This window comes from Indicator indicator, chromosome 11 (genome assembly GCF_027791375.1).
Source record: "Indicator indicator isolate 239-I01 chromosome 11, UM_Iind_1.1, whole genome shotgun sequence".
Taxonomy (NCBI): Eukaryota; Metazoa; Chordata; class Aves; order Piciformes; family Indicatoridae; genus Indicator; species Indicator indicator.
The window spans coordinates 14821060-14843440 of NC_072020.1; the positions used below are offsets into that span (position 1 = coordinate 14821060).

At 38.6% G+C, this 22381-nt stretch overlaps 1 protein-coding gene across 3 annotated transcripts in view; it reads right to left on the minus strand.

Moving 5' to 3' along the window:
- POU6F2 (POU class 6 homeobox 2) overlaps positions 1–22381 on the minus strand; it is a 308399-nt gene that overhangs the window by 233899 nt on the left and 52119 nt on the right. For all 3 annotated transcript variants that reach the window (XM_054384991.1, XM_054384993.1, XM_054384992.1), the window contains exon 2: positions 18966–19137. In XM_054384991.1, coding sequence (XP_054240966.1) covers positions 18966–19137 — 172 coding nt within the window. The remainder of the gene's footprint in view (positions 1–18965; positions 19138–22381) is intronic.

The window sequence follows — 22381 nt, forward strand, 5'->3', positions numbered from 1 at the left end:
CTTTAGAACCTACATCATTGCCAAGCACTACTAGTCTGAGTGGAGTGACGAAATCTGTCCCACTGGTGTCTTACCTACCTTTACCAGACAGGCTTCATTACAGGACTCCTGATAAGTTACTTATTGCAGAGTTACAGAGACACTTCAAAATTCAGCTCTAGCTGCCAGGAAGAAAACAGTGGAAGTCAAGGCCATAAATGCAACAACAGGACTTAATGTCTGATGGCCTGGAGCCTCCTCCTACTTCCCCTGCCCACGGGTCAGACACTTCTGAGCATTCAATCTTTGCTTAAGTTGCACTTTAGTTCCACCAGTGTCCAGCTGTGACTCTAGCACTACCTCCTGGATGAGCCTTGGATCTACACTGCAGGTAGATTGTCTCCTGAGTCAAACTCTCATACTTATGTTGCAGACTTGTCTCTAATCCTGTCTTTGGCTCTATTTGTTCCTGTCTAAGCTGCTTGGATAGGTCTTGGACCTGGTTTCAGATCCCACTGGACTCCATCCCCATCAGCAGGAGTCACGTTCCACTTCTGGGTCACCTTTTCTTATGAAGAAACTAGCCTCACTACTCCCTGACAGGACATACACTGAATACAGTCCTGAGAAAGATCTCTAGTCCTCCCAAATCATTCTTAGTGTCTGCAGCAGGAAACCTAATGCTCATCTCAATACTCTATTAACAGCTGTAGCTCACTGTTGTATTCCAGGCCACCTTCTCACCATCATACATATCACATACCCTTACCCCTTTACAAATGCTTCCCTTCTTCAAAGCGGTCCTAAGCAGAAGACCATCCATCCATCCATCCATCCATCCATCCATCCATCCATCCATCCATCCATCCATCCATCCATCCATCCACAGTAGAAGCTCTTCTCATCCAACAGACACCCAAGTTGGTGGAGAGAATCTGTCCTCAGTATCTGCATTGGACTGACTATCCCAGCAGAATTGTACCATTGTCTGGGCTAACAAAAAGATCACAATACCCACAACATCTATCATCTAAACTACCCTCTTGCTCTTCAAAGAGGATGAATGAGTAGGAAAACTGAGGGTGACAGAGCATTGGAACAGGCTGCCCTGAGAGGTTGTGGATTCTCCTCTGGAGACTTTCAAAACCTGCCTGGCTGCATTCCTGTGTGGCTTGCTGTAGGTGATCCTGCTTGGCAGAGGGTTTGGACTCATTCTCTGGAGGTGCCTTCCAACCCCTAACGTTCTATGATACTACATTCAGTACTCTCACTACCCTAGAGTCCAATTCAGCTCCTAAAGGCCAATCACAATATATGCTTTGAACCTCTTGGTTATGTGAAAGTGCAACTGGCACTGTCCAAGGCATACGAGGCAAATGCAAACTCAGAAATACGTGCTTTAGAAGGGAACACAGATGATCAGAGAAAAAGTCCTGTGTTAAGCAGGATGTAACAAAAGATATTTGTGAACAAATATCAAGGTATTTATTGTTACGACACTTTGAAAAATTTTTAATTATCTAAACCACAGTGATTTCAGCTGTGACTGTGGTGTACTGTATTAAACTTAACAGTAGCAAGAGCAAAGGTTTATTAGTTAGCTTACAAAATCTCACAAAACAGGTCAATAAAGAGTAGGGAATGTCAGCTAAAACTGTGACTTACAGCAATATATGATTATAAAAAATAAATGGATTTATGGGTTTTATATTGGTGTGCTGCATTTGAGATAAAAACATAATCCCAAAGTAGAAAAGTCTTTCCTGCATTGCACCAGGAGTAGATCTGTGTTAAGTAGGCGTAACACATTCCCGTCCTGCTGAGATAGCACTTTACACGCACTCAGTCTGGGTGTAAATGACCTTAATGAGGTTAGGTAGAAATTAGATTTTGTGTTATAGGAATACAGGTCAGACACACGTGATCTCTGTTAAATTAATATAAATAAATATTCCTTCTAACAATAAGATTTAATTCTATCCCATATAGGTAAATGAGTGAAGAGAAGACTATCACCCCAGAGGTTTTCACTAGAGTCCTCCCCAGTTCCCAAGGAGAGAAGGATTATATTCCAAAGAACAGGATGGCTTTAAAGGTTGTAAATGCTTTAACTGTACAGCCTCTGTGCTTTACTAGACACAGTCTCCAGATATGCCAAATCCTTGTGCAGGTTTCATTCAGCCACCCTGCACGTCTTGCTCTCTCATCCCAGCATCTGAAGGTGCTGCTGGGTGCCCAGATCAGGGCCTGGCAGGATGACCACAACACTTATCCTGGAGTTACCACATATTGACACCAGCCCAGGCAAGCTTCCCTTAATTTCCCCTGACAGTTCTTCATATCCTTACAGCAAAACTCCTCTCTATCAACTCAGAGGTGATATGTCTCCATCAGAGAACATGAAGAGGAGAGTTTCCATGAACTGCAGCTAAGCAAGTTGAAAGGTGCATGTTTTAACATTTCATATTACTGAGTTTGTTTTCATTGCTTAAGATCCTATTAAAAAAAAAAGTAAGGAATGCAGCATGGTATTGCTGTGACAATTAAGTTGAAGGCTTTTGATGGTGCTTTTTGGTCTCTTAAAAGGGTTAATATGGTTTCTGCTGAAATTACATTATAGAAAAATGAAGCATGGTAAAGAAGCACAGTTCATGTCAATCATCATGCTTCTGGAAAGTAAATATGCAATATTGGCAGCAGCTCCTATGCATCATGGAAGTCCCCTCTTTGGACAGTAGCAGTCCAGCAAATTGACCTACCAAAAAATCATTCCTAAATGACTATTGATTGTTTTAGAAGCACTACATTCAGAAGCCTTATTTTGCAGCAGGAAGACACATTTATGTACGTTCTATCTGAAGCCACTGTCATTTGTCACTTCTCATTAAACAAGCAGATTTGGTTCTTATCTGTGCTTACATGACAATTCTGTCTAAGAACAGGCAGGTTGGACTGGAAAGATTGGAGAGTTATTTCAGAACCAATATCATGTCATGTGAATAGGAATGGCCACCAAGCATGGTCCCAGTGTTGCAACAGATCTCCCTATGAGCTTTATGATCTGCTAAATAATTAAACCAAATTGTTGTTCTGGGACTGACAAATAGGCAGTCTTTGCTGCTTCTGCCTCTGTACACAGTCCTTTGCCACTAAAGGAGTAAAATAGAACAGTACTAACCCCCACCTTCCTCTCTATGGTTGACTTAAGAAATACCTACATTTAAAATTCCACAGATTCCATATCTCGTTATATCAGCACCTGAGCCTCACTGCAGGTAAGTGGCAGCCAGTCTCTAGGTGTTCATGCATCTCCCTTTAATTCATGTTGGAATCAAAAAGACTCTACAGTCAAACCCCAATCAAGTAGTTGTACCTATATTAGAGGCTTTATTTTGTCTGACCAATTATAGCTTCTAACTCTTAAGCCTGTTTAAAGTCATACCCACTGTCACCTGTTTTTACTGAATTTTAACTGACTTCGTTGTAACATATTTGGAATCCCTTCTGGGCTGGATTATACACTCAAAACCTGCAGACTATCACATCAGACATTCAACATGGACTGGCCACCTCCAGAAAAACACTTATCTTCTAGATATTGGGACATGTTTTCCTACACATGGAAAAAACATAGCAGAAATGTAATATTGCCAGATAATTCCAGCATTCATTGAAATTGTCCTACAACTTGCAAAGTACAAGCAAGAGGACAACCTTAAACACCTTCTGTTGTACCAAACCAATGTCAGCACATGGTTTTTCCTTACTTCCAAGCTGTTCAGCCTCCTCAGCAAAACTGAACAGTTCTGTACCTGTGTTTGTCAGCCAATGTATGGCTTAAACTCTGATGTCAGGGCCTGGCTTTCAGGGGCAAAAGGGTGCAAAGACAGAAGAATTTGCAAAACCAGCTACTGTTGCATTTTAAAGTTTGCTACTGTGTGTTCCTGCCTCTGAGGGAAGAGCAGATGAAAAATCTTATTAGGGGAGAGAGTAAAATACACATAAGAAAGATGGTAATTATTTTAAAAATAAAAAAAAAAAGAAAAAAATTATCTCATAGCTGTAGGTTTCATTACTTATTTAGTAGCTCGTTCAATAATTTCAATAATTCTACCAGGCCTGAAAAACAGTTCCACTTCAAAAGAAAATGCACAAAAGCATTCATAAAACTGGGTAAGTGCAACTTTTTTTGCATGTGCTTGTCAGGGACTGATATCTTGTGTTATCCAGCATTTGTTTAGCAGAATCTTATTGAAGATTTAACGAGCTATTTGCTGGGCAGGAAATTTCTAAGAGGAGATGCCACAGTTGAAGAGAGTTTAAAAATGTGTTGTTGAATAGCAACACAAAAAGGTTGAATTATATTTTCAGATACACATTTATGTGTGGTTATTCACTGCCACTTACCCATGAAAACAATGCACAGTCAAGTCCTGTAAACACTAACCCAGAAGTAGGCAGAACTATTCAAAGTGTCATTGTGCAAGAGCTTACACAGGCACTTGCATTACAGAAGTGCATGCTCCTCACAGCCTCTTGGCATTTAAGTACAGGCTTCAGGGCAAAGATGCCTTCCTGTACACTGACAATCCACAGCTAATGCCAAATTTGCCACTCCAGCCTTTTCAGTTTGATTCTGAAGTTAACAAAACTTCATTTTTAATATTTATGCTGTATAACCTACTGCACACCAGCTGCAGTCCTCACAACTTCGTATGTGAACTTTCTGGCTATCACTATGCTCTCTCTAAAGTACCTGGTAATTCTTGCCAGGGCAGCTTAGAGAGTGGTTCTGAAAGCAGCTGGGTGTGCAGCACAAAACAAATCAATGTAATTACTTCAGCAGAAGCTACTACCTATCCCTGTTACTTACAGGAGGACAGGTAGAAAGATAAAACACATCCACAATGCCTTAAACATAGTGGCTCCTCTATCTTCATTTATGGGAATTAATTTTCATTCCCTGGGTCCTACTGTGAATGTATCCAGTGGGCTGCACAACAGTTTAAATACTTTTTAAACAGAGTTGTTGCTCAGTGTGGTGATGTTTGCTGCTACTAAGCATCTGCATTAGCTTCTCTGCATGTATCCCCACAAATTCCACAGTGTGGGACCTGAGAGCAGATAGAAAACAATTTAGAGACCTTTAACAACGCTGGTTACTAGCATTTGCTTTCTGCACATTCACGCTTGAGAAAAGGACTGCCAGGACAATGTCACCAGGCACAGGAAAAAACAAAAACAAAAACAAAAAAAAACCCAACACCCCACAAACAAACAAGCAAAAAAACCACACAAAAAAAACCAAACTTCCAGAGCACCAAGGAAGGGATGGAGTAAGGAAGACGTACAAGCAAGCTAGGACAGATTCAAGCACAGGTGAATGTACACCAGAGGTTTTATAACTTAGTCACTCTTCTATCCCCCCATGTCCCCACCCCTACCCCATGTAATACAGCATTTCAAGATCTGATCCTTAATGAATACAAACACCAGACAGCAACTTCACCAAGACAATGATACACACATAGCAGCCTTAGCTGGTACTAACCCAAATCTTTCTGCTGAGATGATCATAATACAGGCCTGAGCTGGCCCACAAACCTGGTGAAAACTCAGCAAGTAAAACCTGTCCTATTAGAAACCAAATTCTGTTCAGAATAAGCCTTTTAGAGATACCACTTGTACACTCCCAGTGGTACTATGGATCTTGCACAACTACATTCATGATACCTTTCGGGCATGTTTACTCTTCAATCTTGGTCACTCAAAGTTTTCACAGTAAGCATCCTGCAAAACAAGCATCTCTGTCTCCCCATTCAGTCTCAGAGGACGCTGGCCTTCCATTGGGCAGTGTGGAGCAGAGCAGAAGTGGGTGCACAGAGAATTACACTGATGTGGAAACAGAAAAACTGAGCAGAAAGGAGCCAAATTTCTGATCATAGATAGGTCTTATGAACAAAGCAGGAAAGCTTTTTTTCGGTGAGAAAAAAATGCTGTTTTTTTCTGGACATAAGAATGGCATTTAACATTTGCAGCTGTTTAAATGCACACTCACTTCTACGTTTAAGTTCCCTAGAAATACTGCACTGATATATTATATACACAAAGGCATTTACATGTGTTTGAGAGCAAATTCCTCTGAGAGGTCACTCTGCACTGCAGCATAAATACCATACCACTGAGGTGGAAGTTGTTAGTGTATCTTACCAGTAGGTCAGCCAGTGATTCCATCTATCTTTTTGACAATTTGTTCACAGCTTCCCCAACCCCCTTGTGGTTTCTTGCCTGGTGAAACCCCTTAGAATGAACCATGATTGCAGGTTACCTTTTCTTCAGTGTTGTGCAAAGGCAAGCTGTAGAGCAGGTATCTTTTATCATGAGGCCAAATGACCATTTTTTCACAGTCTCTTCCCAGAGTTGATAAATTCCCGATTCAAAATTCAGAGCAGCTCCAGCCAAGTCCCCCAGCAGTGGCTCCTTTTTTTAAGGAGGGTTAAACAGTCTCACTTCCCCCTGGTTTCAACGGGAGATCCCTCACTGTGTTACACGGTCCATGTGTGATATGTATACCGGAGCCTGTTTCACGCCCAGGATACACCAATAACACAATCCACTCTGTTTTTTTGTTTAAACCTAAAAAATCAGAAGTGAGAAAAATTTTTCACTCCATTCAACCTTTTTGTACCTCTCTCTACCAGATCCTCATATTCCCTGTTAGCAAAAAAAGAGTTGTGTAATGCCAAGAAGTGGCAGGATCCAGATGACATGAAAATAATACCTACCACAAAAAGAGATCCTCAGAACAGTTTCATTCATGACATCCAATAGAAATGCCAAAATAAGCTTGCTAAGGCAGCAGCCTTATTTCTTTCCTGAAAAGCTAGAGACCTGTATAAGCAAAGTGACTGCACATTTTAAACTGATTAAATATCCTTCTCAGGACTCAATTTCACTTAAGCAATTGAAACTGCAAAGAGCTAAATACTAACCCTCAACCACCCCCCTCACCCCCCCTGTCATTCCCCCCTCCCCCCCCCCTTTCTTTAGGGGACCCATATTGAGTTTGGTAAGACAGCAGATATGAAAATAAACACAGCTTTTGGCCCACCTATATCGGTGAGTATTTTGAGTACAGGATGCCTTAACAGACAGGTAGTTTACTTATTCTCTTTTTAGTTCTCAGTTCTCTACAACAGTGTTTTCCAGCGTGGGGTGTGCATACCCCAAGGGGTGTGTATGTCAATCCATGGGCAAGCAGGAAAATTTTTTTTGTACCCCAATGAAATTGAAGATATTTTAAGAAATATTTATTTCATCTTCATTTTGTCCTTTTTTTGCTCTTTTTTGTGTATGCTTTATGATGTGTGGATTACTACAGCAGTACACAGATATATATATAATTTAAAGAAATATACATATATTGGAAATACATATATAAACTGATAGAGGTGTACAATTAAAAAAAGTTTAGTGACCACTGCTTTGCAGGTGTTATGGCTTGCCTGAGAACACTATCATACATCATATCATTTTAGTAGAATTAATAAATATAGCTTTTCAAATGTTAGGTTAATGATGAAAGTACTGGTTATTAGACATAAGGCTTATGAAAACAAGAACAAAAAGAACTGTTTCTGTAGTCACATCCCCTTCTCTCCTTTATTACTCTCCAAAACACAGAGCAATTGCCTCTCCCTTCCCTGGAAAAGTTATGGTGAATAGCACATACAATACCATATAACAAGTGTGCAGAATGGAGAGGGGAAGGAAGAGACTGGAAATGTGTCCTCAGGCAGTGCACATCATCACAACTCCAGTTACCAGAAGAACATGGTCCCAATAACTGCCCCCGTAACTGAATGGCATACAAACAGGGCAAGAAAAACAGCTATGTGTCACATCAAAGAAGACTCCTATGATATCACTTCTCTATCATCTCTAGGTAGCCCTACTGGTATTGTGCAATTAGAGCCTGTATTCAGGTATGCTTACAGAAGCTATTAAAATCACTCCCTTCACGTTGATATTATGCGAATTCAGCCTCCTAAATCCTTACCTAAACAAAACTTCTAAGGATGAATTGACCAGCAAGTGAAGTCCTAATGAGTTTGAGTGGGCCCAGGTTTCACCCCTGGAGCTCTTGAAGATTCCAGTCTCAGAAGGGAAAGGGGAGGTGAATGCATTTTAAGGTTATATTAAAAAAAAGAAATCATTTATAATAGCTCACTGGTCAAAATATTTGCTAACTAATAAAATTTGTGTTGTTTTAAGCGAACTATTTTCCCCCCATAAAAATAATTTTAAATACTTCAATAGTGTATTACTAAATAAACTGAAAAAACCTCTTAAAACAAACATAAATGTGCAATTTTAATGTCTTCTAATCACACAAATCAGTACAAGATTTTTGTACTTGTGCATGACCTTCTTCAAATTATCCCTCCATTTTGGCTGAATCAGAATGAGCGTGGGCTATTTGATAAAAAACACTAAGTGTGTGAAATGAGGGGCCCTCATCGCTTCTGCCAGACTCCTCTTGACAGAATGATGATAGAAGCATCACATCCCTGGGAGAGTAAATGCAAACTGACAAGAGATGAGCCTTTAGATGTTGAATATAATCTTGAATTGTGCTTGAAGTGTCTTATTATCTTGTCTTTTGATGTCTGAAGGGGTGGCTCATTGTTAGAAAAAGGAAAGCCCTTGCACATCTTTGCCATCTTTAAAAATTGTTTGGCCTTTAACAACTGCTTTTCCAACTAATGTCCATTTCTCCTGACAATAAATATGGCAGGTCGTCAGTAAGTGACAAACAATTTACTTTACATGCCAAGCTTTTATGGGTTTTGAGAGCTCATGTGGAAGCATATTTTTAAAAAGCAGTAGGAAATTAGCACCATTACAAATGTTAAGATGGCTGTGTGTGTCTAGTTCCCTGTGTGGTTATTCGTTATTGCTATGTTTCTGTTTTAAAGTCCTGACTTTCCTGTATTCAGACTGCAGTTAAAGTTCTTTATTTATCATTGACTAAAAATAGTCAATGAAAAATAAAGAGCAAGAAGCAATTTTCTTCTGCTCTAAAAAAAGCACTATTATGGATACAGTACATGGGTAATGCATAAAAATCATATTTATTAATCATAACAAATCAATATCAGTAGTAGTACAGCACAGTTTACCTGTATTGTAGACCATCACAATCACTGTTTTTTTCCACTTTCAACCAGCTTGACTTTTTTTTTTTCCCACCCCCCCAAACTTAAAAGTTTAATGATGAATCAGATCAATATGATTCCTTAGCAACTAAATCACAGGCACACTAGTTTTCCCTGTCACAGCACCAGTTTTGCGAAAGCAGTCAAGTTCTTTTTTCAGGTCTCCGTCACTCTGAGAATCCATAAGAATTCTCAAATGGATCATAAACTGTTACAGGGTTCAGGTTATTGTATCATTATAAAAACGTATTGATACAGTGCAGATGACAAGACATGCAGTTCTTGTGCTAGTCTATTACAACCATCTGAATACCATAAGAAATATCAGATATAAACAAAATAAAACAGTCAGCAGTAAGCTGTTTTTTAGGGAACCTTTTTCCCCCCCTTCTTACTATTTTAAGCTGTTTTAACCTGGTTTGAAATACAGCAGTTATATGAACACACACACACAAGAAGAATAGAAAACCAGAAAAATGGGCTATTAAAAATACCCCAAAACCTGACCAGAACCTAGAATTGAATTATTAACAAAAAAAAAATCATTAAAAGAAAGGACTTGATTCTGTTCTTTCTGCTAAGCATGAATGTCTTGAATTTTCAGACTATAAAATGAAACCCTCCTTCACCCTTCCAGTATAGCCTGACTGCCTCTGCCAGGGGGACGCACCCTGTGTTGTATCATGCCAAAAGCATGCCAGCCTATGCCTCAGGCAGGGGGCTGCTGAAATATGTAAAGTGCTGTTCAAAATACAGCAGCTATCCCTTTACACAAATGAGATAAAGGCAATGTGAGAAAGGCTCAGCCCCTGAACTCAATCCCTCTGAGGCCCAGGGTCATGAGCCGGAGTCCTGCAAATCCAAAGCTGCTCATTGACTAGGACATCTCATCTGAGTAAACCTTTGCATCATCTGGTCCCCCTTTTATTCATAGCCTCATAAAAGCAAAGAGATGTGGGGGCTGGGGAAGAATGAGCAGGACCAGCTGATTGAAAGATTATTTTTTTTCTTGTCAGCAACTGTTATGAGAAGGTTCGACTGTGCTGTATCCATGCAGCTAAAATAAGGAGACTCTGAAAGCAATGCATCAAACCCCAGCAACAGAGCCACATAAGAGTTTCCTTTGCACCTTCCCTCCAGGGTAAAAAATGGCAACATCTCAAATGCAGATGTTTTCCTTTTGGGTATTATCATTAATTACATTGTGCGTATGAGAGTAAAGTAGAAAAAAATTATTTTAAAAATATTTTCATTTTCTGTTTTCTTCCATTTGTAAATTCCAATATTCCTTCAGAGAGATTTGTGACTTGCGGTCCCAAATATTTATGGCTTCAGGCAAAGAAGCATGAGAAAGGAGGAGAAGTATCAAGCCCGTATGTTTACAATCACCTTTGAGCTCATATATATCTGTCTAATTTCTTCCTCCCCCTCTTTTAATCACTGTTGAATTTTCTAGTAATGTTTTTGTTTCAGTAGTAACTACCATTATGGTCCAAAATTATTTCTGAATGCCCAGGTATGACAATGCTCTCTAGCCATCCCATAAACATCCCCTACAATCTTCTCCACCTTTATGGAAACTTTATGTGGGTTCTGACACAGTCTCTGCCTGCAGCAGGTCAGATGCTGTTCCTACCACAGCTACTCCTGTTTCTCCATGGCAAAACAGTGGTGGTGGTGTTGCAGAACCTTTGCAATATATACATGCACCTGTAAGACGTAACAGAAGCACGCAGTGACCCCCATGGACTAGGTCAGTAATTCATTTTTTTGTTAAATATGAAAGCACCATAATTATAGAGTGGTTGCTCTTTCCTGACAGTGTATTTGCTTAGCTGATTTTAGCTCCAGAGCATGGGAAGCTGTACAGCAGTAACCGTGTTAGGGAGGTGGAGGCCATGGACTGCTGTGCAGGTATTGGTAAGACAAATACCCTGTTGAAATCTATGGTCTTCCTGCATACATGATGCACAGTCACCTGAGACCTGTCAGAATCTGGCCTCATGTTTATTCAAATCACTAAGCAAACGTGACATCTTTACACCTTGTGAATAAATCCTAATTGTATGCAAAAGAAAATACAAAAACTGGCCCACATTGTATTTGCTCAAGAGATTAGAGTGAATTAAAATGATCTTTCTTCCTTCCCAGCTAATACTGTGCCAGCTCAAGAAATAATTACATAAACTTAATAATACAATATATTAAAGTATACCTTAACGTATATTTACTGAAAACCAATTCTGGCGTCTTGATTAAACACAGGTTTTAGATCCTCCTCTTCAAGGAATTATCCCCCCTCGCCAAACACTGAGCTTCAAACAAAGTACGGAAACCTAAAGCAGACCTCAACAGATAGAGGCAAAATGTATTTGAGTAGACCTGTGCATGCAACAACTGCCCGTGCACAACTGTACACACTTCCAGCTGTGTGTCACAGTAAACAGCAGAAGTAGTGCAGGGAACAGCCCAAAGTTGTCTATAAGGAAGAAGGGGAGCAGAAACAAACATTTCAACTTTGTTTTTTACTGATCCTCTACTTCACAAGCCTTGGCATTTGTTGGGAGGATAACAGCCTAGGCTATGTCCAGTGAGGTCTTGAAGAGGAATTACCTTCTGCTGGAAGGCAACTGACTGCTAATAATTGTTTATTCATCAACTTAAAAAAAAGGTTTTAAAAACTGGGACTAATTCAGATAGAAGACTGAGCTAGAAAATGAAAATGACTTAGCAGAATCTCTAATGGTCATCAAAACACGCAACCACCATCTCAGCTGAAAAGCACAAAGATGTTTTTAAAAGCTAGAGTTACTGCAATTCCATAAGATCCATGCTCATTTTCAAAGACATAATTTAATGACAGATTGCTGTAGTGAACACTATTCTTGACACAGAAAATCTTATTTGTCTAGCATTCCAGCCTTGAGAGTAATAAGGATTGGGTTTGGAATCTGGTTTGGTTTTTTTCTTTTTTAATTAAAATAATTTGCATCATATTTCAGTTGCACTGGCTGATAATTTTATATATCTTAAATACATAGATATATTTCATTTTATAATCATGTTCAATTATTGTGATTGTTTTTTTTCTGAAACGTACGTTTCCTTACAACAATGTCAAACTGCTCAGTAATTATGATGGTTTAGCTTTCTAAAAAGGATAGAGATCTGATAAGAACAAAAATTCTACTCTCCAAACAACTCTTCTTGTACATTTGAAAATAAAAACTACTTTTTAGGAATAGACAAGCAGTAGTTTAGTGTTAGATGTGTTTTAGAGTGGCCAGGGTTTTAGGGTGGCCAGGGCTGTGCATTGATTTGGATATCCCTGAAATATCTAGAGAACAAACCCAATTTCAGTCTCTCTGAAAACAGCAGGTTTTATTTAGCCAGACAGGATGAGGTACTATTCTTCTCTAGACGACCTCTGCTTTCAAAGTGAAAGGGCTTAGTCCTGCTTCTAAGAGCATCAAAGCAGTATCACAACATAAAACAGGACATGTCACAATACAAACCTTCCTTTGTTTCACACTGATATTGATTTTGATTTTTACATGGTGGAAAAAGAGAAAAATGAGACTTTAAGCTAAGAGATATCAAGCCATTTCCATGACAAAATAATATTCCTGTTGAAACCTACAAATTATAACACATTTAATTTTATTCTGCTTTTGCCTCTGTTCAGCATTAATTTTCTCATTCAGTTGTCATTTTAATGTAACTTCTACCACTGAGCTCATCCGAAATTAATTTTTAACTAGCAAAATAATGGTATTTTCATAGTACTAGTAGTAGTCTTATTAATAAGTCAGAAACTAAACCATTAATGGAAGAAACACTAATATACTGAACAATTTAATTTAATCAAAGTATAAAAAGCCATAAAGCTGATCTTCCCATCCTCTAACCAGTTCTACCTCAATAAAGTGACCATAGGTGACAGACGCAGCAGAAGGAACAGCTTAGTAAAGGAAAAGAATTAAAACAAAGAAGAACCCACAAATGTCAGAAAGAACAAAACCCAGAAAGACAACACAAGGAAAACCAAGCGCTACATAGGACATTAAAGGGAAAAATGATCCACAGGAGAATGGCAACTGTTACCATGAGCTTCCTACAGCTACTTCTGCCTTTGGATATTTTTAAAAAATTTATTAACCTGACAGCAGGAAACTTTATACAGATTGCCCCCTGACAGGGTGCCAGCTTGGTATAAGCTGTGGCTACCTCTTTGTTTAGCATAAGGAAATCAAGAGAGGTGTTAAGTGGTGCCATGTGCACACATTTGGGCAAATCTAGCTTTGCCTCCCTCTGCCTCACCTGCATATTTCCACAGAGAACGTGCTTAATCATCTGAAGTCCAACAGAAACATCCAGTTCTCCTTCCTTCTCATTCCTATATCTACTTCCTTTTCAATGCAAAAGTGTCTATTATTCATCTCAAAACACAAATGGGCAAAGATCTCAATCAAAGAACACAGGAGTTTCACAAATTACCTGTTTACTGCCTAGTAGCCAGCAAGTCCTCTTTGAAACAGACAGCCATTTATGTTGCCTCAAATCAAGTTTGTTGTTATTTTTATAATCTTTCTTCTCCCTGTCTTTGAGGTTAACTAATTAAAAATGAACTATTTGTCATTCAGTCATACCAAGTACATAGTAAGATTATATTCTTTTCCTTTCCTCTCTATTCTGTATATAACTACAGAAAAAACAGACTTCAAGCCTCATTTAAGAAACATATAACATACTTGCTCCAAAAAAAAGTAGCAAAGAGATAATTAGAAATTCATGAAAACAAATAATTGTCTTTCAAACCCCAACAATTAACTTTCTCTGTACTCAAAATAGCTTTTGTTGTTTGTCTGCTTTTTTTAAAATAGGCTGTGTCACAACTCAGCCACAGCAATAAGACTCAAATTCCCTTGCTAGTATGGAAATAAGTAAGTGAGGCTGCAATATTTGCCCTACATCAGCCCAATATTGCTTTCATCAAAGGTTAAAGAACTAAGATTCTAATCTCCTCAGTTGGAATATAACTGCTAGCATCAGTACCACCACTGCTAAACCTACCTGCAATACCTAGACACAGCAGAAACACTAAGGATGGATTTTCTGTCTTACCATTGCATTGTGCTTCATGTTTAAATAGTCATGACATCGTTTTAGTCTTTAATGGGCGTTTATTGCCCATTCACAAGTGGATCCCCCACTGGCTTAAAAATGCTCACGACAAATACATCCTTCAGAAATAAGTCAATCACACAGCCAGATCTTCAGATTCTTTGAAAACTTATTTGTTAATTGAGCGAGACACCACCACATTTTTAGAAAACAGATTTACAAGCCTGCATAATGACCCAGATCTGTAAACATGCCACCCATTTATGTTTCTTGCTGACATAGTCTTTGTAATGAAATAGTGCTCCCCATCCAGAGATTACTTGCTTTAATATAAGTATCACACACTTAAGCACTAGCAGGATCAGTCCTATGACACTTACAGAGGCATGGATAACTGATAGTGTCTCAGAACAAAGCATCTGCAACGTGAAAACTAACCAATATAAGTATGTGAGTAAAGAAAGAATCTTTATATGCAGATTAAGCATATATCAAATGTTTGCTGCATCTAAAAGAAGGCTCTGATTTTAATATTGAGACCATTTGGACCATGAACTTCCCTATGAAAGTAGAAATATTCACTAGAGCTTTAAAATGCAGTAAGAGAGACAAATACATGGTGCTTTCTTTAACTGAAATGACCAAACCTTATCAAAGCCATCCTGATGGGCAAAGATCTTACAGGCCTTTAAAATTTGAGGATATAACCAAAACACTGAGAATCATCCTTAAATACACTGATGAAAGGAAAGCTCTTAGTGTGAAGGCCTTTTTTACCCCCACAGGCTAGATACGCTGTTAATGACGATAATGTGAGCTTCCTCACAGCAACCTGGCAATGACCTCTGCTCTGACCTGCAGAGACCACTGTCTCAAGAGGTAAAAGACAATTTAGTCCTTTATCCTTTGGAACTGAAATTACTCCAGTGCTATAAATTCTAATCAAGGCAACTCAGATTAAAAAGAAGAAATAAAATATTGGACAGCACTTTTCCTTACAGAGCAATACAAAGGATCTGCTAGCAAAACACAGTGAGCTAACAACAACTTCTACCCTGTTCCGCTGCAGCATGTACATGTAAGCTCATATAGAAAGCTGCATGCAGTTCAGAAACACGGGTAACAACACGCGAAAGCAAAGTCCCCAAGCCAACACAGGGGTTTGGAAAGAAACCCTTGTTTATGGAAATGTGTGCAGATTCATTTAACTCACACACCCTTGATCTGTATTTTAAACATATGTAGCATTATGTAATTAAAAATATATATATATATATTTGGTAGTGAACCAAATGAAACCACACTCCTCAGGATCCAACACAGGAAGTGTAAAATTTAATTTCACTAGAATAAAATCTTGCTAGCAAAAAAAAAAAAGGCAGTGATTTTTTTTGCTGTCCTGCAATTATTAAATAGGAAACACTTGTGCTCTACAATTATAGGCTTGATCTTGCTCTGACTATATACTTACAGCTTGCTTTATTTCAGTATGTTTGCTGTTAAGCCTCAAAGACAAAACTTTTAACAACACACTAAAATTACCTTAACATGCAAGTGCAATCCTGGCTGTCTTTTTACCATCATCTAATTATGTCACAAATTACCTTCACTTAAGAATGAATTAAGAATGGGATTTAACTCCAGGAAAGCCAGACTTAGTCCACAGCAGCTTTTGATGCTTGGACCAGCGACTTCTTTCCCAGGATTTCTACTGTACAGGGAATTTTACGCACAACATATCCCTCGTGTCAATAGCAGCTTTTGAATCACAGGCATTATAATATTACACAACTAAACACGAAGAGAGGGGAAGGCTCTTACTGAGGTTTTCTCAAAAGAAAACTTCACAACTTGTTCTAAACCTATATAAAGATATTGTATAAAATGGCAAATAGGCTTCATTAATTTAGGATCAAATCCCATTGTGTTTATTCAAGTGAAGCTACTACTTGGCATTAACAAAGCTTTCTCTGTAAGAGTTGTGGCTTCTAGCCTGGGTTACAATTTTGAAACACATTGCAGAGTAAGAGAAGCTCATCTGAAAATGACACTGTCAGGCATGTCAACACCAGACTCAGTTTCCCTGCTTCTTAATTACATCATGAATAAAATAGGACATAGCACACCACAAACATTTTAAAGATTAAACAACACACCATAAGATCTCTTGCAAAGCAACTTTGCCTCATGCTGCTCCACAAAATTGGGAATTCTGTAACTGAGTTCTGTAGCTGTGATGAACTCCATACTTCAAAGCTGTGTTTCTGAGCTAATGGGTTTCACTATACTGTCCTTTACCAATATTTTGCACTTCAGACAGTATTTTTCACCATGTTTTTTTTTATTCTCGTCTCATTTCACATGCTTTCAGCATCAAGAAAAAACAAAAAACACAAAACCCAAAACAAAATCTTTTGCACACAGGTAGGCAGATTCCAAGAAGTCTACTGATACACCAGAGGAGGATTGCAGATGCAAACCCCCAGACTATAGAACAACCTTTTCTTTAAAAACAAATCAAAACCAAACCAAACCAACAGACCAACACAAAACAACAAACAAAAATCCTCAACAAACCCCCAAAACATAAAAAATCCCAAATCAACCACTACAGAAAGCAAGCAGAAATCCAACAAGCAAACACAACCCCTCCAATCACAGCTGCTCCTGTCATCACTCACAGGTAACAACTGCCCTGGAGTGATAAAGTGTATCTTCCCAGACACCTGTGCACCAGTTTCAGATGGGAACTAGTTCAGATCATCAGAAACTTATCCCAGCTTGTGCTGGTATTTGAGACCCAAGGAGACACAGCATTCACCTGCTTTGTCACTGACAGCAAAGCACCCATAGAGAGAAACAAGAGTTTACTGCATACATTCCTAGGTCAAAAATAAGCATAATTAATTGTATTCCTGTCTTTTTCTCACCTGCAGCAGGGACTATCATTGAAAAAGTACCCTTCTTATGATTAATTGTTGCACATCATTTCTGTATCCCACATGGCAAGTCTAATGAAAGTGTCTATTTCACTATCACTCCACAGCATCCAAATGACAATGCTTCAGAAAATATCTTGCCTTTTCTTACAGGACATGCCTGATATACAAACAGACATTTCACTATTCTCAAATTAAAAAGTCCCTTTTTGTTATTGTTGTATATGCCTTGCTATATTTCATAGATGCACCCTAAGCATTTGAACAAATCAAATACATAAACTCAGCTGAAGATAGTTATATTACTCCAGACAGCTAATATCCCTCTGAATTTGAGACTTTACAATTCTTTCTGGGATGAATGGGGCTAAAACAATTATTCTATGCTTTTTGAACATTCAAACTGCTAATGGAAATTATGCTTTCCATGGAAACAAAGATTACTAAGAGGGTGCTTAAAAAAGGATGTGATATGCAGTAATAATCATCACTGAAATCCAGAAATTAAATTTTTGAATTTTCCTCTATCTGTAGAGAAGTTGTTTAGTAAGACATTTCGTGCTGTCTTTTTTAGTTAGAGGTAAAGACCATTTTACATACATTCTTTTGTTTTAAAGAAAAGAATAAATCCTGAAGCTCTTTCTGTAGCTGGAATACTGAAATGTGAACACTGCTACAGATTATGAAATCAAAACTTAAATCTTAGAAAATGGGCTCTCACTCTCCCTAAAGCTGCATTCCCTTTAAACAACATCCTTTTTTTCCCCTCCAACTTCCACCTATAGGATCAATTAAAATAAGGAAATGCTCCATTTCTATTAAGGGTTGTCTCAACCCAGAAACAGAAATAATTAAAAGGAACTCCTACAGGAGAAGAGCCCCTCTAAACCCAAAATGTCACTATGTACCATACAGAGCTGCTCCAGCTCAGACATCTATCAACATCTATCACTCAAGCATGCGCCTCAACAACTCCGCTCCCTTTTCTGATTAGAGATCAGAGTTGCTTGAGTTGGCTTACAGGGTGTCATCTGTTTGAATGACAGATGTCTGTGTTGGAGTGCCACTCTTGCTGCTTTTGTTTTGGTTATGCTTATCTGGCACAGTTTAGACTATTGAAAAATAAATTTTAAAAATCGAAAGATAATTCCTCTTTTCACAGGCATTAGAAGAGATATTTCTAATTTAAATTCCAAAACCATTAGCTCCATGTGCAGTACTCTTGGTAGCCTTTGTTTATTCACAACAGAGTGTTTTCTATTGGAATGTTTTAAGCTCCTTTTAGCCAGTTTTATCATATAAAATAATACTTTTCAGCGTAATCCAGCCTTAGAAAAATCTGGCAGCATATGAGAGACACCAGTACCTACCACAATAAACCTTAACAAACTACTTCCCCCTCTATGTATTTAACATGAGACATCATGGATTAAGAGAAAATATAAAACGTCTGCAACTTGCATAGAATAAGTTCATTGTTGACAAAAGTTTTCAGCACTGATGCTGTCATTCTGGTAACCAGTTATAATGGGAGCAGTGGGTTGAATGCCTGTACACTCCAAGCTACTCCTTAATACTTACAAGAAAATTGTATGAACAAGAAGGGGGGGTGGAGGGGGTAGAAGAGAGAGAGAGAGAGAACAGAGGGAGATTGCTCTTCCGGACAACATGGGAGCAGTGAAATGAAATACCTAGACAGACTTACCGAAGAGCTTGCTGGGAGTGTCCTCGCTGTCATTTGATTCCACAGGCGCAAGCAGGGGCTCATTCAGCTCGTTGTCTGAAGTAGCTGCCTTGTCCTCACCTCTCAACTCTGCATTCATTTCACTCCGCAGTGACAGCAAGGGCTTACTGACTTGTCCAGCTATCATTGGATCCTAGGATGGGGGGGGGGAGGGAGGGGAAAAAAAAAAAAAAAAAAAAAGGAGTGAGGGGGGGGGAAAAGTGGCGGCTTTGGTGTGCGTATACTCTCTCTTCCACTCCCTCTCTCTCACACACACATACACTCTCTCTCTCTCTTATCTCTGGCTGCTCCTGCTGTTATTGCTGGCTGCAGTCAAGTGAAGAGCTATTACAGATCCAATGAGTTTTCCATTACTCCCCACCCTATTAAAGCTCAACTAGCATGTGAGAGATGCAGGATGCTTTGGAGAAAAACTTCTATGAAAGCAACATAACCAACACAGCTTTAATTGTGGGATGTGCTTTTTTGCGTATGTTTTTACACCTCACCCTGTCCTTAACGTAGTAAGAAAAGAAATTCCGCTATGCTCCACCGCCACGGAAGAGGAGCACCCTGTGAGTGCTCCGCAGTGATTTAAAGAGGCATCCTCAGCAGTACAACATTAACAACATCACATACACAGTTTCTAGCATTCCAACATTTCTATGAAAGCACACAGCAGCAAAGAGCCATTTCATTACATACATTCAGCAGAGACACAGGTTTCTCCTAACTATTCCTGTCTTTGGGATACTATGCTCCAAAAGTCCATAAAAACATACAAACACACAATTTTCTTTTGAAAATAAAAAACACAGAAACCACTTTCTTTTTAAAGATAAAATTAGGGAGGGTACTTACACACACAGTTTGCAATTATTCTTGTGTTTGCGACATTATATCCCCAGTAAAACATTACACACACATATATATATTTTTTTTTCTCCCCTTGATGATCTGAATCTGTTATCTTCTGCTCACTGAGGACATTTGGGGGTCAGGCATTATTTCCCAGCACACTCTATTATTCGGTTTGCAAACTAATAGGCATAATATCGCGACAGCATGGAAAACAGCACGAAAAAATACTTTAAAAGGAGATAAAGAACAAGTGACCTTGTTACGCTCTCTGGCAGCTATTTATTGCAAAGTTCATGCCTAAATGGTTCTTATGTAGAGAACAGGTGACCAGCGAGCAAGTAGGTTGGTTAGCATGTTCCCTCTGTCCCGTCCTCACATTGGTCAATGTTTGCCTATGGGTTTTTTTAATGTATTCATGTCTGAAAAGTGAATTTGATATGACACATGATAATCTATGAAAATGTTAATCAATACAAATAGTTTAAGCTGTCATCAAATGCACTTCTTTAGTCAATACTCATATTGCTGAAAACAATGTCACTGTCACCAGGGCTTAATTTGCACAGCACTTAAATATTGGACTCTGTGCATCAATGCACTCCTCTTCAAATACTGTAGGTAAACACATTTTCTCCCTATTTAAAGCTGAAGCACTCAGCACGCATTTAGCTGAGCCGAATCCTCCCTTTTGAATACCTTGATAGGTCCACTGGAGGGCAAAATTAATACTTAATTGAATCTCACAGTCATCAAAATAATCAATACTTTTTTATTATTTATTCTTTACAGTCTGTTGACTGTTTCAAACCTCTGAGGGAATGGTGGAAAGGATTCATGGCTTTGAAACACTGTCATTTAACAAGGTAATTTTCAGTGGGGCATTAGGGGTTGTGAAACATATAATAAAACAAAAATGGTAGCTTATAATAGGAAGAAAGAAAAGAATTATATTTCTGCCATCTAACAAAACAGGATAAATAAAAAAGCAAGTGCAAGAGGGAGAGGGAGAAAAGGAGGGGGGGAGAGGGAGAGAAAGACTGGCTTTTGAAGGGTTTTATCATATCAAGAGCAGAGCTGAGCTTTCATAATGCTGACATTTCTCATCCTGACAATCCTAAACAAGTGGAAAGGATGAGATCGCAGATATCATCTTTCATCACATTCCCCAGCTTAAGAACCAACATGACAGCTTCTCTCCCCTTTACACTGTTAATTACTAAATAAAATACTGCTCTCTGTCAGCATTAGATTATTGCAGATAGCAACCACAAACAGTACTCCATTGTTTTGTTTTGCCTTTTTTTTTCCCTTAAACCAGTGATACCTACCTTGAACTCTTCAGAAAACAAATTAGGCTTGTGTCTACATATTGTAAATATCTGAAACATAATCAATTTAATCAATGTGGTCAATCCATGTTATTGTCAGAGTAAATTGCTGGTGATTTATTAACATTGCATTTATTAGCCAGCAACAACCTGAACATTTCTTAAGGTATTTCTGGGGAGGAAACAGAAGCTAACAGATTTCTTTTGCCGATGCTGTATAAAACCCTCTGACTTGTTTTGCCTCATGCTCATATTGCATTATGAACAGTCATTTAAGGAGGAAAAAAAATTTGTTTGCTTGCTTTAATACATGAAATCATGTATTTTAGGACATTTCTGCAGCTAAAGGTCAACTATCAGAATAGTTTCAAAGTCTGGGCTGCTGCCCTCAAGTCACAGGTATTTGAAAATTGCATCAAGAGTGGTTTCCTAACAAAAGTGAATCAGGACAAAATTTTACCCTTTTTAAAGTATTTTGAGGAAGGCAAATGCTGTCCGCTGAGCTCCACTGCTAGTCTGAGGACCAACAGCAACTTAATGGAGGATGCTGAATCTAGATTAAAGTCTCAGCTGCCAAATTTTCAAGTTGAATACATGAAAAATGGAAGGAAGAATAACGTAGGAAATGTGACAACACTGAAAGGAACTTCAGCCCTTAGATATCAATGAATTCCCAGCAACTGCAATGGGGCCAGGATTAATAATTTGGTCTCATTTGGAGTATTTTGTTCATGTCTGGTTAGCCCATCTAAGACAGATGTAGAGTAAGTATGATAAAGAGAAAGAAGATAGAAAGGACTGGGAATGTCCGGATGGGTAGACTCCAAGCACTGAATTCGAAGCAGCTTGGCAAACAGAGCCAAGGACTATAAAAACTGAAATAACAAACTGTTGCCCCCTCCCCTTAGATGGTACCAGAACCTGTAGTTAACCCCCAGGGTAGCTCTCTCTGTCAAGTGGTGAATGAATGACCACTTTCTCTATAAGCAGATGGATTAGATACTGTCTAAAATTCTAGTCTACATGAAGACTAAATAAATCAGCTAAATGATGGGTTGAAGGAAGGTTTGTTTCCTTCAAAACTATGATTTTAAAAAATGAGCATTTTTTAACTACATGTTGTCTTCAGGTCTGTCAATTGCTTTACATCCTTAAGAACACATCTCTTCTGCAATGAATAATGCATGATTAAGGGCTATTTTATAAAAA